Genomic DNA, 13,500 nt, shown 5'->3' on the forward strand with positions numbered 1-13,500 from the left:
GGTCCTCACCATTCATTACACTGACTCACACACATATATCGATACACAGCACACACAGCACACACAGCACAGAGGCTTATTTCTGGCCTTTTAAGTAATTAGCATCCAAAGGTCAGAGGTTAAATGTGCAGCAGAAGTCACATTAGAGATGTTTTATTTACATTATTGTGCACATTTTACAGAACTAAACAAGCTGGAGCGACTTCAAGGTGACATTTGAGAAAGATATCTGGATCATATGCATACATATATCATATCTAAATCAACTTTGCACCATCTCTTTAATATATGGTCCACTTTCTTAGATTATATAGGCCCTAGACTAGCAGCCATTGTGGTGTGGTAGATGACAGTTAGGAATATCTGTTATGGAGGGTAGGAGCTTCAAGAAGTACCTTGGCATGAGTGTTGATGATGTACTGTGCAGGATTGCTATACTTGGATGCTGTCTCTGATTTATTTATTTTCCAAATTGCTTTAGTTGTAACTTTCTATTTTGGATGTGAACCGTGCCCCCCCCCCCCCCCCCCCCCCCCCCCCCCACACACACACACACTTTTTTTCTGGTTCTTTTTTGTGTGTTTCTTTAGGTTGTCTTTGTATTGTTTGTATTGCTCTGTGTGTTTTTATGTTTTCAATGCTGTCACTATAAAGAAGTGTAACATGGACACTGTCCACTAAAGATATGATCTCTTCTATATGTGCATAAGTTTCCCTTTTGACAATTTCTGTCAAGTTCGTTCCACCCTCCTGGACTCACCTGATTGGCTGAGAGGTCCTCCCAATTCATTACACTGACTCACATACATATCGATACACAGCACACACACAGCACAAACAGCACAAACAGCACAGAGGCTTACTTCTGGCCTTTTAATTAATTAGCATCCAAAGGTCAGAGGTTAAATGTGCAGCAGGAGTCAAGTTAGAGATGTTTATTTACATTGTTGTGCACATTTTACAGAACTAAACACGCTGGAGCGACTTCAAGGTGACATTTGATATCCCTGTGGACATCAGCAGAAACAACATACTCACTTATTTTATCAAATTATGTCCATTTAACTGTTTTATGTTATGGTTTGACATAATATTAAAAAAAACAATAAAACAAATGGTTAATTTCCATAAAATAAAAATACCTTTTACATGTTTAAAGGCAACATGGAGGATATATAAATTACTATTATTTCTTATTGTTCAGTTGATTTTGATTCTGGGTAATTTTTACACATCTAAACACGCTGGAGCGACTTCAAGGTGACATTTGATACCTCTGTGGACCTCAGCAGAAACAACATACTCACTTATTTTATCAAATTATGTCCATTTAACTGTTTTATGTTATGGTTTAACATAATACTAGGAAAAAATAAGACAAAGAGTTAATTTCCATAAAATAAAAATTCTTTTTACATGTTTAAAGGCAACATGGAGGATATATAAATTACTATTATTTCTTATTGTTCAGTTGATTTTAATTTGGGGTCATTTTTACACATATAAAATATAGTGGATGGACTCCAAATCAACCATTAGGCCTGTTTATAAGGAACTACATCATAAGCAGATTTACTAAACTTGATTTAATTAATTTATTAATTCTAATAAATAACATATAATCATGTATTACCAGTGTTGCAGCTCTTTGCCTCTGGACATTAAAACGGCGAGCTTTCTGGATGTTTTTAAAAGTAAACTTAAGACTTACCTTTTTAATCTAGCTTTTCTATCTAAGACTTTTTTATTTGCCACTGCCTTCCTATCTTAGCTCATTTTAACCCACTTTAAATTTGAATGTAATTTTTAATATATTTCTAATTTTCCTTTTCTTTTTGTTTTATTATATTTGTCATTTTAATTGTGTTCTTTTATGTTTGTCAGAATGTTTCCAATGCTTTTAATGTTTTAATGTAAAGCACATTGAGTTGCCCTTGTGTATGAAATGCACTATACAAATATAGTTGCCTTGCCTTTTAATTTGGAGTCATTTATTTTTAGCCCTGGACTGCATTATTATTATTTTAATCATTGCTTTAACATTTATTTATCATATTTAATTATTTATTTATCCATTCTATCCCCTGTTTTCACCTAATCTTGTCAACGCTACCTTATTTTTAACTTTTCTTTCCACTCTTACTTATTTCATAAATTTTACTGTGTTGATTTTATTTTATTTATTTTTATTTATAATAATGCCTTTTTTATTTTACCATTGCTGTTGTTTTCTGTCTCTCTGTTATTTTGTGAAGCACTTTGGGCAGCATGTTTATATGTATGAAAGGTCCTATATAAATAAAGTTGAGTTGAGTTGAGTGTTCAAGATATATAACAACATAAAGAAGTGGAATATTGAATTAAGGATAATAAATATGGTAAAGTTAATAGCACAGACCAGTTGTCTCACAGTCGGGGTCACGAGATGCCTTCCAAAAAACAAATGAATTATCAAATAATTTAAAACTGCTTTATTTCTCATATTTTTGAAAACATATACAAAATAAAGGTAAATCCTAAATAAAATTAAGCTGGTTTTGCAAACCTGTTAAATTAAGTTTCCTTCAAAGTCATTGAAACAGACATCACCTGTGTGTCCCAGAGCACCTGGCATAGACTGTGTAATACACAGTTAGTAGCCTTTATATGATCAGATGTATTTCAAACATACATTTAGTATCCTTATAAAAATGTTGTATTTATAAAACAGTGATGCACTGCTGCTGAAACATATGTGCACCTTTCCAGATGATGATATTGCATGCTTTTTAAGTGCTACAATAGTTTTGTTGACCTGAAAAATTGTGAATGATTTTGTCTGTTTATATTCTAATTTATTTGCCCTATTAATAAATCTGTGCATTTGAATTTTATGACTCTCTGTAGGGTCTTTAATTTGTGATTTTCAGGTATTTGAAGCTGTGACTCAGTTTCTGCCTGACATCTAAGGACGCCGAGATAATGGAGGTGTGTTTGGTGTTCCAACACTAAAACACAATTAGCTCTGCCATGTTTTGCTTTTGTTTGAGCTGCGGTTTGATGGTTTTATGATCAATAAAATGTGTTTTCTCACTGATGAATGACTATTGTCTCTGGTAAACAAAGCATGGCAATGAAATTTATGTAAATGCTGAAAAAGTGCACGTCACATTTCCCCGGAGAAGATTAAAAGTGCCTCCTTTGTCAAATCCTCTGGAGTTGATATATTTTTTGCAGAGAAGTCTGGCACTGCTGCGATGTTACACAATATAAAGTCACTAAGAGAAAGATGTATCACACATTAATCAATGAAATCTCACAGCCGTCTTTCTTCTTCTTCTGTTTAATCATCTTTATAAAATGTGTAATAATGACTGCAAAACAGTTAACTTTACAAAATAAGTGACAACAACAGGCATTGATAGCACGACACAGTAAATCCAGATCAGGTCAACTTACACAAATATAGCGAGCATTTAGGATCGACATGAAACATCTTGTCAGGCATACAGTCGTGGGACTGCGAGTACAGTACATGGAGGCAGTGACACACATGCTCTCTCGTCGGTCAGGGAAATAAAATTAAAGCCAGAGATTCCTCTGAGAGTCATTCTGTCCTTCCAGCTCTCTCCACAAGAAGGCACAGTCATCACATTCAAAACATCAACATCCCTTCACACAGAATCAGAACAGAATCAGAACAATAACATGGAAAATCACTGTCGGTAAGAAACAGCTTGTTTTCTTCTCTTCAGCAGGTATTGCTAAAAATGTGGCTGACGAACAGGCAGCTCTGTCAAAGTACAAATACAGGAAGTGACAGTGAAGGTCGGCCCTCGAGCTCTGAGGCTCGTAGACTGTATGGAAGAAGGAGATGTGAAGCCACTATGGAGGAGCCTCAAACCTGCAGTCCTGGTACTGGCCACTAGGGGGACGGGACTCAGTGCAGAAAAGGATTGAACTGAATTCATCACCTTGATAAACATTTTCCTGATGTGTTTAGAGTCTCAGTTACTAGTTTGAAGACTTATTCAACACAGCATGATGTGCATTTATGAAATATCATATCATGTGGTTTGCAAACTGGCTTTTTTATCTTGTTTTTACAGGGAAAGGCAAAAGCGACTATATTTGGAGTGTTCAGCTAGAAATAAACAAGAGGTTAGAAAATGCTTAGTCATCTAGCTCTACCTTGGATTGTAAGGTATATTTATAATTTATGCACATGCTACTTTAAGCTTGCAAAAGACAGGCTTTAAACGGCCTAGCAATGACTAAACAGCCCAGCTTGCGGGCATTCCCTGCTTTATTGTGTATTTGACTCTAAGTGGGAATCATCATTTATAAGATACATGTCCTGATGTTTTGTAGGAGACTTTAAAAAAGGGATTCAGACCATAAAATCATGAGGAAAACGATTACTGAGGCAAGAAATTAAGTGAAAAGTCTGCAAATTCTCTTCTATACTTAGGCTGTTTTCAAAAACGGCCTGCTACATACTACCTATGAATGTAGTGGGCAGTACTGCGTTTGAATTTAGTATATAGTATGACTGTTCTGTTGGATCTGGTCTGCAGGATGCTGGGTCAGGCATCACTGGATTTCTGATTTTGGAAAGTGGAAGTAAACAACGGCCAAACTGATAGATAAACTGCTTAAATAATCGGTCTCCCCACACCAAACCTCACAGACTTAAACCACAGGGTCATCATACGCATCGCAACCTCAATAGAACAGGACATCACACATCCACTAAACACCTACCTCATGCCACTCCCCTCAGGACGCAGGTACAGAGCACTGAGGTGCAGAAGGGCTCACCTCAGCAAGAGCCTGACCCCTGCTGTTATAGTGAGGCCTCGCTGAATTACATAACTCTGTCTGAGTGTTGATGTCTTTGTGGATAGCTTGTGGAGCATACAGTGTGTGTTCTTGTGCTTGACTATGTCTGTGGAAATGCAGAAAGGTGCTGTGGAAAAGAACTTCCCCAAGGGGACAATAAAGTCTAAAGTCTAAAGTCTAAAGTCTTCTTTAACATCACTTATGATTTAAAAAGTTAAGAAGTAGTTTATATGGAATTTAATAATTTTCACAGCACCTAAAAACTGAGCGCCCCCTGTCATATATGGGAAAAAGAAGCGTAACATTAGAGCTGTGCATTGTGGGAAACAGTACCTGAGGGAGACTGGTCCGATGCAGACTATGAAATGTTCCTGAATCAGTAAGAGTTTTGGCATACTGCAGATTTTGCTGTTGTTCACTAACTACATACTGAATTTTGGACAAATTACTGCTAATACATACTGCTAGTATAGTAGGCGGTTTCGAAAGCAGCCTTAAGCCCAAGATCCACAGGATGCGTCGCGTTACGTTACGGCTGCGCCGCGCACGTCGCAGCAAATAGGTTCCCATTCAAGTCAATGCTCTAGAGTCCACAGGGCGCGCTGCGGCGCGTCTCAGCTCTGTCTCTGGAGCGTTCCGCCGCGCCGCTCTGCCAGAGATACGCGGGGAGTCTATTTTCGCCGCTCCCCGCGCCCAGCACGCGTCAATCGACACTGAAATGATCGAACTATCCCGGAAGTCAGGCACGAGGATCGTATGCAACATCCGCTCACTTTCAAAATAAACACCATGTGCAAACACAAGATCGTAAATTTTACCACTTCTTCAACATTACATCATAACCTGTGGCATCGGGCCAGACGTCAGTCTCAAAAGATATCCGACACCATGGACGAGGAAAAGTTTATACTGTGTTGTTCTCGCGCGTTTTGGAGTTCTCGAGGGATCTTGAGTTTCCTGCTCCGGAGTGCGCGCCGCTCCAAACACGCATCCTATGGACCAGGGCGAAAGCCCCGGGACGGAGCAGAGCCGTGTCGCAGCCGTAACGCGGCGCACACGCATCTTGTGGACTCCCCGAGTTAGTGTTTTCTGCAGCTGATGAGCTCGCCCCCTGCTGGCCATTAGAAAGAATGCAGGTGAAAGACACTTCACTTTAAGCCTTTATGCTTGCAAAAGTAAGAATCCTTGTTCATGTTACTTTACTGACCAAAGAAAACACCTGGCAAGTGCTGATCTAACTCTTTGCTCTTCCTATGGTTGCATCCGGCGCCAAAATAAACTAACGCCAAAACTTGAGGCTTCACAACGGTCGTCCACAAACCAGTAAGTGACGCCATGGTGGCTACACCCGCTTCTTAAATACAGGCTACGGCTCTGCACGGCAAATATCCAAACTCTCAGCATTTAGAGGAAGGAAAAAAATGTCCAGGAGAGTGAAACTTGTAGCCGTTCCCAGAGGGGAGTTTGATGCTCCCTTTAGAGCTCACGGGCGGAGGTGGTTTAGCCTCCAGCGTGTGGTGACCGTTCGGTCGCTCCCCAGTGTTGTGCTCCTTAGATTCCTCCACGGGTCTGCTCACAGACTCGTGTCGAGGTGAGAGGTTCAGCAGACCTAAAACATCCTTCTGAACAGTGCTCATTTTCTTATTCGCGCCTCGCAGTAACCCGGCCGCACACGGCTCCTCGTGTTTCTGCCCGGCGTTGGCCCAGAAGGTTTTTAAGTTATGAATAGTCTGGACTTTATGTTCCGGTTTGGACTGGTTCAGTTCGGGAGTGTTTGCAGGGCTGGAGGAGGCTGACATGGATCCTGCAGAGGAGTAGGAAAGAGCTGGTGAAGGTGCAGGTGACATGTGGGAGGTGTAAGGTGAAGGAGGGTGTTTGAGTTTGAGTGGAGCCTGGGTGTGGACCTCTGGAGAACCAGTGTAGAAAGGTGAAGTCTGGCTTTTCATAGAGAGGGATAAAGACGGAGCCGGGCTGCTCCACCCGGAGCTGATTTTCTGCAGAGATGAAGAGCGTGACGGAGGTTTAGGTCGCGTTGGAGGAGGCGTCGAAGCAGAAGGGGAAAGAGGGGAAAGATGTCCAGAGAGCGAGAGAGGAGAAGAGGACGCCTTTAAACTGGCTCTGCTGGGGGGTCTACTGAAGGCGCTCCTCTCGGAGGGCTGGAACCCTCGCGCTCCTCCTGTGGGGGACAAAGTCGGGGTTGTAGGAGTGGACAGAGAAGTCTGCCGGGCCTCGCCTCCCCTCGCCGTCTTCCCTCTGATGTTTGCTTTCTGCAGGCTCTCCACAGCCTGCATGTGGCTCTGCGTCTCCTCCAGGATCTTCTGGGCCAGTTCCTGAGGGTCCAGCTGTCCCGCAGGAACCGTCCTCTCCTCCTGGGACTTGACGGTACTGTCTGTCTCGGTGCTCGACTGGTCCGACTCAGAGCTGCTGACCTTCCCTTTCCCTGTCTTTACAGGAGACGAGCTGGAATACAATGAAAGGGAACGAGCGTGATTAGAAGATATATTCAATTTAACAACCTTTAGATCTTTAATTTCTTTAATTCACAAATTAAACAAGAGAGAACAGAAGCTCACCTTTTACCATTCATAAAAGAAATCGTGCTTACGTGATTTAAAGGTGACATATTCTGCTCTTTTTCATCAACATATATTGGTCTAAGAGGTCCCCAAAACATGTCTCTAAAGTTTATTGCTCATAAAAACACTTTGAAATCAGATTCTGGTCTGCCTGTAAACCCCTCTTTTTCAGCCCTGCTCAGAACAGGCTGTTTTCTGTGTCTGTGCCTTTAAATGAGAATGAGCTCTCTGACCACGCCCCCTCAGGAAGTGGGTGTGGCCTCGGCTCTCCAGCTGAATATACATGGCTGCTCACAGACCCGCGTTACTTACAACCCTCTGAATCTGATCCAGAATCTGATCCTGACGGAGAGGCGCCTGCAGCAGGACCTTTCTGAAGGATTGGTCACAGATTTAGTGTTTCTTGTTGTTTTATTTGTCAGCATGTCGACGTGTGTCTTGGTACACAGCTACCAACATGTAGCTATGTGGCTATGCTAACTAGTGCTAGCACTTTTCCCTGAAAAATAAAAATCATCCACTAGATCTTCAAATCTGCAGACGTGGGGAGTAAAACCGACCTTTGTGTTTATTAAGACAGCCTACAACTAGCATGCCTCCCTCCTAAGCTCCTTGTTAGCACACGTGTGCAGGGAATGAAAAACGGAGGAGGGGTTGAGTTGTATTTTATACAGTCTATGGGCTGAACAAGCTCCGAGCTCTGACTTCCTGTTACAGACCGGATGGCGTTGTGACGTATGAAAAACACTGAAGTCTGAAACGGCTGGTTTCAGCACACATTTACAGAAAGGTGGAGAAATCAGAACAGGGGCAGAATGGATTCTTTTACTTTTCAGGGGGTTTGTAGACAGGGACACAGATTTCAGGTAGAGAACCTTTAAAAAGTCCATTTTGCATGATATGTCATCTTTAAAGGCGCTAACTAAACTGTGTTGTTACACTTACGTCTGCTGCTTGTCTTTGGGGCTCGCAGGTTTTCGTGGCAGCGGGGGCGGAGCTTTGATCGGAGACGTCGGCGTGCTGACGCTTCCCTTTGAGGAAACTGTGAGAGGATAGGAGGATGCAGACCCTCTCCCGGCGCCCCCTCTGGCCTGTCTGTGTCCTGCAGGCAGAGGCAGCGTGTCACACTCCCTCCGCCCTCGCCCTAACGGCTCGCTGCTGATGATGGAGTAACCCTCGTACTCCTCATCCTCACCTCCTCCTCCTCCTCCACCTCCGCCGTGACTCGTCAGCCGACCTCGCTGCAAGCCGCCCGAGTGCCGATGCGAGGAGTACAGACCGCCCCCCCCTCGAGTTCTGTCCAGGTTCTGCTGATGCGAGTGCTGGCTGATGATGTCACTTCCTGCGGGCTCAGGGCGGGACAGGAAGCTGAGGGAGGAGGCGAGCGAGCTGAGGCTGTAGACGGAGATGGCGTCGCAGGAGAGGTTGTCGGGGCAGACGGGGGGGAGGAAGGAGGGCTGAGGGGGGTAGCCGCTGAAGGAGAGGGGTAAGGACTGAGGCTGGGAGGTGGACTGGGAGGACGACAGAGACTCCAGGGAGGACGAGCTGTCCATGCTCAGACGCTTGGGGAGCTCTGTGGAGTCTGAGAGGACAGAGATCGTGAGTTTCATGATTCAAAAGATTGAAAGGGATTTTATTTTGAAAGTTCTTCATCGTTCTCACCAAACAGAGCCAGAAGAGACTGAAGAGCAAAGTGCATGGTGCGTCTGCTCGCCTGCTTTCCAGTCTTCAGAACGACCTCCTCCTGACCGACCTCACACAGATCGAAACCTGAGAACAATTCAAACACTTTACACACTTTACACTCCTCTAACTCCTGCTGACTTCAGAGGAAATACAGTGCTCTTTTACTCATAAATTATCTTCAGTGTAGAGACTCAGAGTGAAGATCGGCTTCTTTGAATGGGTGTGTATGTGGCTCCTGGTGTTTCTGCAGCCAGCCTCTAGTGGACGCTCAAAGAACTGCAGGTTTAAGAACTTCAGCATCTCTGAGTGTTTTTAAAGTAAACTTAAGACTAACCTTTTTAATCTGTCCTTTTTATTTGGAGTAATTTATTTTTATAGACCTGGACCATTATTACTGTTATTACCATTTTTAAGCATCTTTCTTTTATTATTATAGCTTATCTTTTTTTTTCTTTTTCTGGTGTTTACCTGATTTTATTTCATTGATTTTATTGTAATAAATTTAATATTCATTTTCTGATTGTATTTTATTTATTTCATTGTAATTTTTTTATTGTATTTTTCTGATATTAATCAAATTTTATTGTTTTGGTTTTTATTTTATTTTTCTGATATTTATCTGATTTTATTTTATTGATTTTACAGTAATTATTTTTATTTTATTTTTCAGATTTTATTTTATTTATGGTATTGCAATATTTTATTATTAGATTTTATTGTAATAATTTTATTGATTTTATTGTTATTATTTTATTGTATTTTTCTGATATTCATCTGAATTTATTTTATTGACTTTAGTGTTTAGGTTTTTATTTTATTTTTCAAATACTTATCAGATTGTATTTATCTTTCAGATAGTATTTATTAAATTAATTGTAAGGATTTTATTTTATTGATTTTATTGCAATATTTTATTTCAATTTTGAAGTATTTCATATTACTTTCCTCTATCTTGTATCAGTTAACCTATAGCTGTTGTTTTCTGTCTCTCTGTTCTGTAGTGAAGCTCTTTGAGCTGCACTTGAATGTCTGAAAGGTGCTTTATAAATAAAACAGGTTGAGTTCAGTATAAATACCACTCAGTGTTAAACAGCCTGATATAGCTGATGAAATCAAAGTCAGTCTTGCTTTTATTTGTTTGTTTGTTTATTGTGTTGTTGACTCACCGAGAGCAGCCAGGAACTCGTGGCAGCCTGGAAGCCTCCAGAGCTGAACACTGATGGACATCTGGATCGGAGCCAGAGAGAAGTCCTGCTCTTTGTCCCCTGACTGCAGCTGGACCAGGACCTGGTGGAGCTGTGAGGAGGAGGAGGAGAGACGATGAAGACTCAAAGACAGAATAATAAAACCCTTTCTTCACCTTTCACAGAAACAGTGATGAAGCACCCACATCACAAAGACCTTCAGATCAAACACAGAGTGTCTGTGTCTGTTCACCCCCGGCGTACTCAAGTCATCATTTTCATCACTTACCATTCCCACCATGCTTTTAACCGCCTTTGTGAAGTGGGTTTGAGAGGAGAGGAAACAGGATTTAGTGCTGTGTTCTGGTGTCAGTATGTGGTTTGATTCACGGCACACACAGCCATGCATGACGGATGATCGCTGCTGATGATGATGCACACACGTCATGGAGGATCTCAGGTGTGGTGTAATAAAAAAACGATGTTATCAGGTCCCTGTCTCTGACCGATACACCTCAGGAGGAAGGATGAGTAACTGAGAGTCATGCTGATGTTTCACGTTGAAGAAATGTGTTTGATGTGAACACGAGCAGCACGAACACGATGATGAGACCATGTCAGGAACACACGTGGACGAGAGGTGATTTCAACAACACATGCATGACTCAGATGTTAATACGCTGCTCAAGAATTGTCCTAAAGTCGACTTTTAGAGAGTTAGTGGAAGTTATTTTTTGACTCTTCAGAGACTTTAAGAAACACTACGTTCAGAAAAGGCTTTCAGGAAGTGAAAACGTCCTCTCTGCAGCATCATTTTGGTTAGTTTGGACGTTATCCTCCACTACTTCCAGCTCTGTGGTGCAACCAAACTATGCATGGTTTATTGTGGACTCAGCGCCCCAAATTAAGACACAACTTACTTTAACTGGTGCATCAAGCTACTGAACTTTCCCTGCAGAACTCAGGACTTTAACTTGTGACTATAAGTATATTTTAAGATGTTTTATTACGACTTTAAATCAAGCAAAGGATCTGAGTGTTTGTTGCACCAGCTGCATGAATCCCTGTCCTCCTGCAACATGTCAGTACCTTGTGGATGAGCTGTTCCCCGGCCTCAGACACAGTCACCAGTTTGCACAGAGCCTGCAGAGCTGCAGGAGTGAGACCTGAAGAGAATCAGTTACAAAGTTATTTATGCAACAAACATGGTCTGATCTTAGATTATGATGAGATGCATGACAAGTCTGACTAATGCACTCAGGTGAAATTTGCTCTGAGACTGATGTAGGAGCTTAGGTACCGAGTAGAGACTGCAGGGTGGTGCTGCACTGCTGCAGTCGATCCCCGGGGTCCGACGTGGGGAAGAAAACCGCCGCAGGGAGACTGGCGCCGCTTCCGGAGAAATCTAAGCGGAAACCCACCGCAGAGAGGAGCGCCTGCCACCCGGGCACGCCGCCGACCTTCAGGGGAGAAGAGAGAGAGGGACGTGAGAGGGGGGAGGCTCAGAGGGAGACATTTAGAGACACAGAGAGGGGAAGACACAGACCTTGTTCTCCACGCTCTGCTGTGAGGTGTACATCGGGTTACACTGACCGCTCTGAATCCGCTGCAGAGACTTTTCCACCTGTGGAGAGACGGAGACTCGTGAGCTGAGGGACTCATATGACTGATATGAGGATAGACGGTCATGTAAGCAGCAGCAGAGATAACATTTGAAGGTGGGATGTGGTCTCACCAGGTGCAGCAGCACTCTGAGGGCGTCTCTTGCTCTCACTGGGTACTGCAGGATCTCTGCGAGAGCCTGACCCACCAGAGACATTGGGCTGTTCAGCTTCACGTCACTCCCAATTAGCATGTAGCCTGAAGGAAACACACACACAGTGTTAACACACGTTCTGAATCAGTCTGTAAAAGTGTGTGTGGAGTGGTTTTGCTCACCGGCCCAGTTGGAGGGGTGTGAGAAGTGCTTGCTGCTCTGCAGAGTCTTCATGGCCTCGCTCAGAGCGGCGCTGGCTTTGGTCCCGTTGAGGAGAGCCGTGTAGAAGGTGTGTGTGAACACTTTGGAGGCGGCGATCGGCACAGGCCACAGAGACACGCACACACACTGCACCCCTGCTGCGAGGAAGGCCCGGGTCAGACCCACCACCCCGTCCGCCGACACCCTGCTGCTGGACTCTGTGTACAACCTGAGGAGGGGGAGGAGTCACAGATCAGACAGGTGGATCACACTGAAGAGGACGAGTCTGAGAGAGGTTCGTACCTCAGGACGACCAGTTTGACGCTCAAGCAGAGGTCCAGGATGTCTGCGGCGGTGAGGAGGAAGTCGTGAAGAGGAGGGCTGTCACACACACTCTCTATGTCACACACACTCTCTCCGTCGTCGCTCATCTCATCTGCTCCTCTCAGTCTCTCCGGGCTGCTGCGACTTCTTAAAAACGAACCCTTCAGTTTCCCACTTTGACTTCCAGTGTCGCCTGAGTTTGACGCCCCACAAGGCGACCTCTCCATGGGCCGCCCTCCTCCTCCTCCTCCTCCTCCTCCTGCGTGCTCCTGGCTGGGCGCAAGAACCAGAGCGGCGAGTTTCCAGGATATATGAGTGGCAAAGTGGACACACTCGGCCTGACTCAGAGCTGCTAGAACGCGCTCCTTCGTGGCGTTCGCTCCGGTTAAAGGATGACACCCCAGCTGCTCCCCGAGCCACAGAGCTTCCTCCTGAGCAGAGGGCAGAGGGCCCCACAGCCAGCGGTCCATCACGGAGGGAGGCAGGCGAGGAGCTCCGACCACTGCTGCTACTGAACCTCCGTCTGAGCAGAGTAAGGGACCACCGCGGCGAGGGTGAGGCTGTGGGTTCAGAGAGCAGAGAGGTTAAATAGAGCGCCTGACTTGGAGGATACTTCAGGATGAATCTGATGTGCACGATCCTTCTCCTGCATGCACAAGATAAAAAACTCCTGCAGGACTTCACTGGCTTCAAAATAAAGATTTGCATACCTTGATTGTTGCTCCCAGGCTGGCCAAAGAAGGAACAGAGATGAGGCTGAACCTCTCATAAAGATACTCATTAGAGGAGCTGCCTTTGAGCAAGGCAAACGGGATCAGGTAGAGCTCTCCCTCCAGCACCAGCACCAGCTGTCTGTGTCGGCCCACCGGTCCACTGCTGTGCATCAGACCCTGCAGGGAGCGAAGGAGACGGACGTTTAAGTTAAAAAGGCAGAGAAGTGAAATGCAAATCT

At 43.9% G+C, this 13,500-nt stretch overlaps 1 protein-coding gene across 1 annotated transcript in view; it reads right to left on the bottom strand.

Moving 5' to 3' along the window:
- Window positions 1-5,907: 5,907 nt before the first annotated feature.
- ttc28 (tetratricopeptide repeat domain 28) overlaps window positions 5,908-13,500 on the bottom strand; it is a 74,657-nt gene continuing 67,064 nt past the window's right edge. The window contains exons 13-23 of the mRNA XM_034710171.1: window positions 13,259-13,438; window positions 12,528-13,108; window positions 12,206-12,453; window positions 12,003-12,127; window positions 11,814-11,891; window positions 11,568-11,727; window positions 11,357-11,433; window positions 10,250-10,379; window positions 9,060-9,167; window positions 8,343-8,979; window positions 5,908-7,281 (exon numbers count right to left, since the gene is read on the bottom strand). Of these exons, the coding sequence (XP_034566062.1) occupies window positions 6,219-7,281; window positions 8,343-8,979; window positions 9,060-9,167; window positions 10,250-10,379; window positions 11,357-11,433; window positions 11,568-11,727; window positions 11,814-11,891; window positions 12,003-12,127; window positions 12,206-12,453; window positions 12,528-13,108; window positions 13,259-13,438 (3,387 nt within the window). The 3' untranslated portion in view covers window positions 5,908-6,218. The remainder of the gene's footprint in view (window positions 7,282-8,342; window positions 8,980-9,059; window positions 9,168-10,249; window positions 10,380-11,356; window positions 11,434-11,567; window positions 11,728-11,813; window positions 11,892-12,002; window positions 12,128-12,205; window positions 12,454-12,527; window positions 13,109-13,258; window positions 13,439-13,500) is intronic.

Source organism: Notolabrus celidotus, chromosome 19 (genome assembly GCF_009762535.1).
Source record: "Notolabrus celidotus isolate fNotCel1 chromosome 19, fNotCel1.pri, whole genome shotgun sequence".
NCBI classification, from domain to species: domain Eukaryota; kingdom Metazoa; phylum Chordata; class Actinopteri; order Labriformes; family Labridae; genus Notolabrus; species Notolabrus celidotus.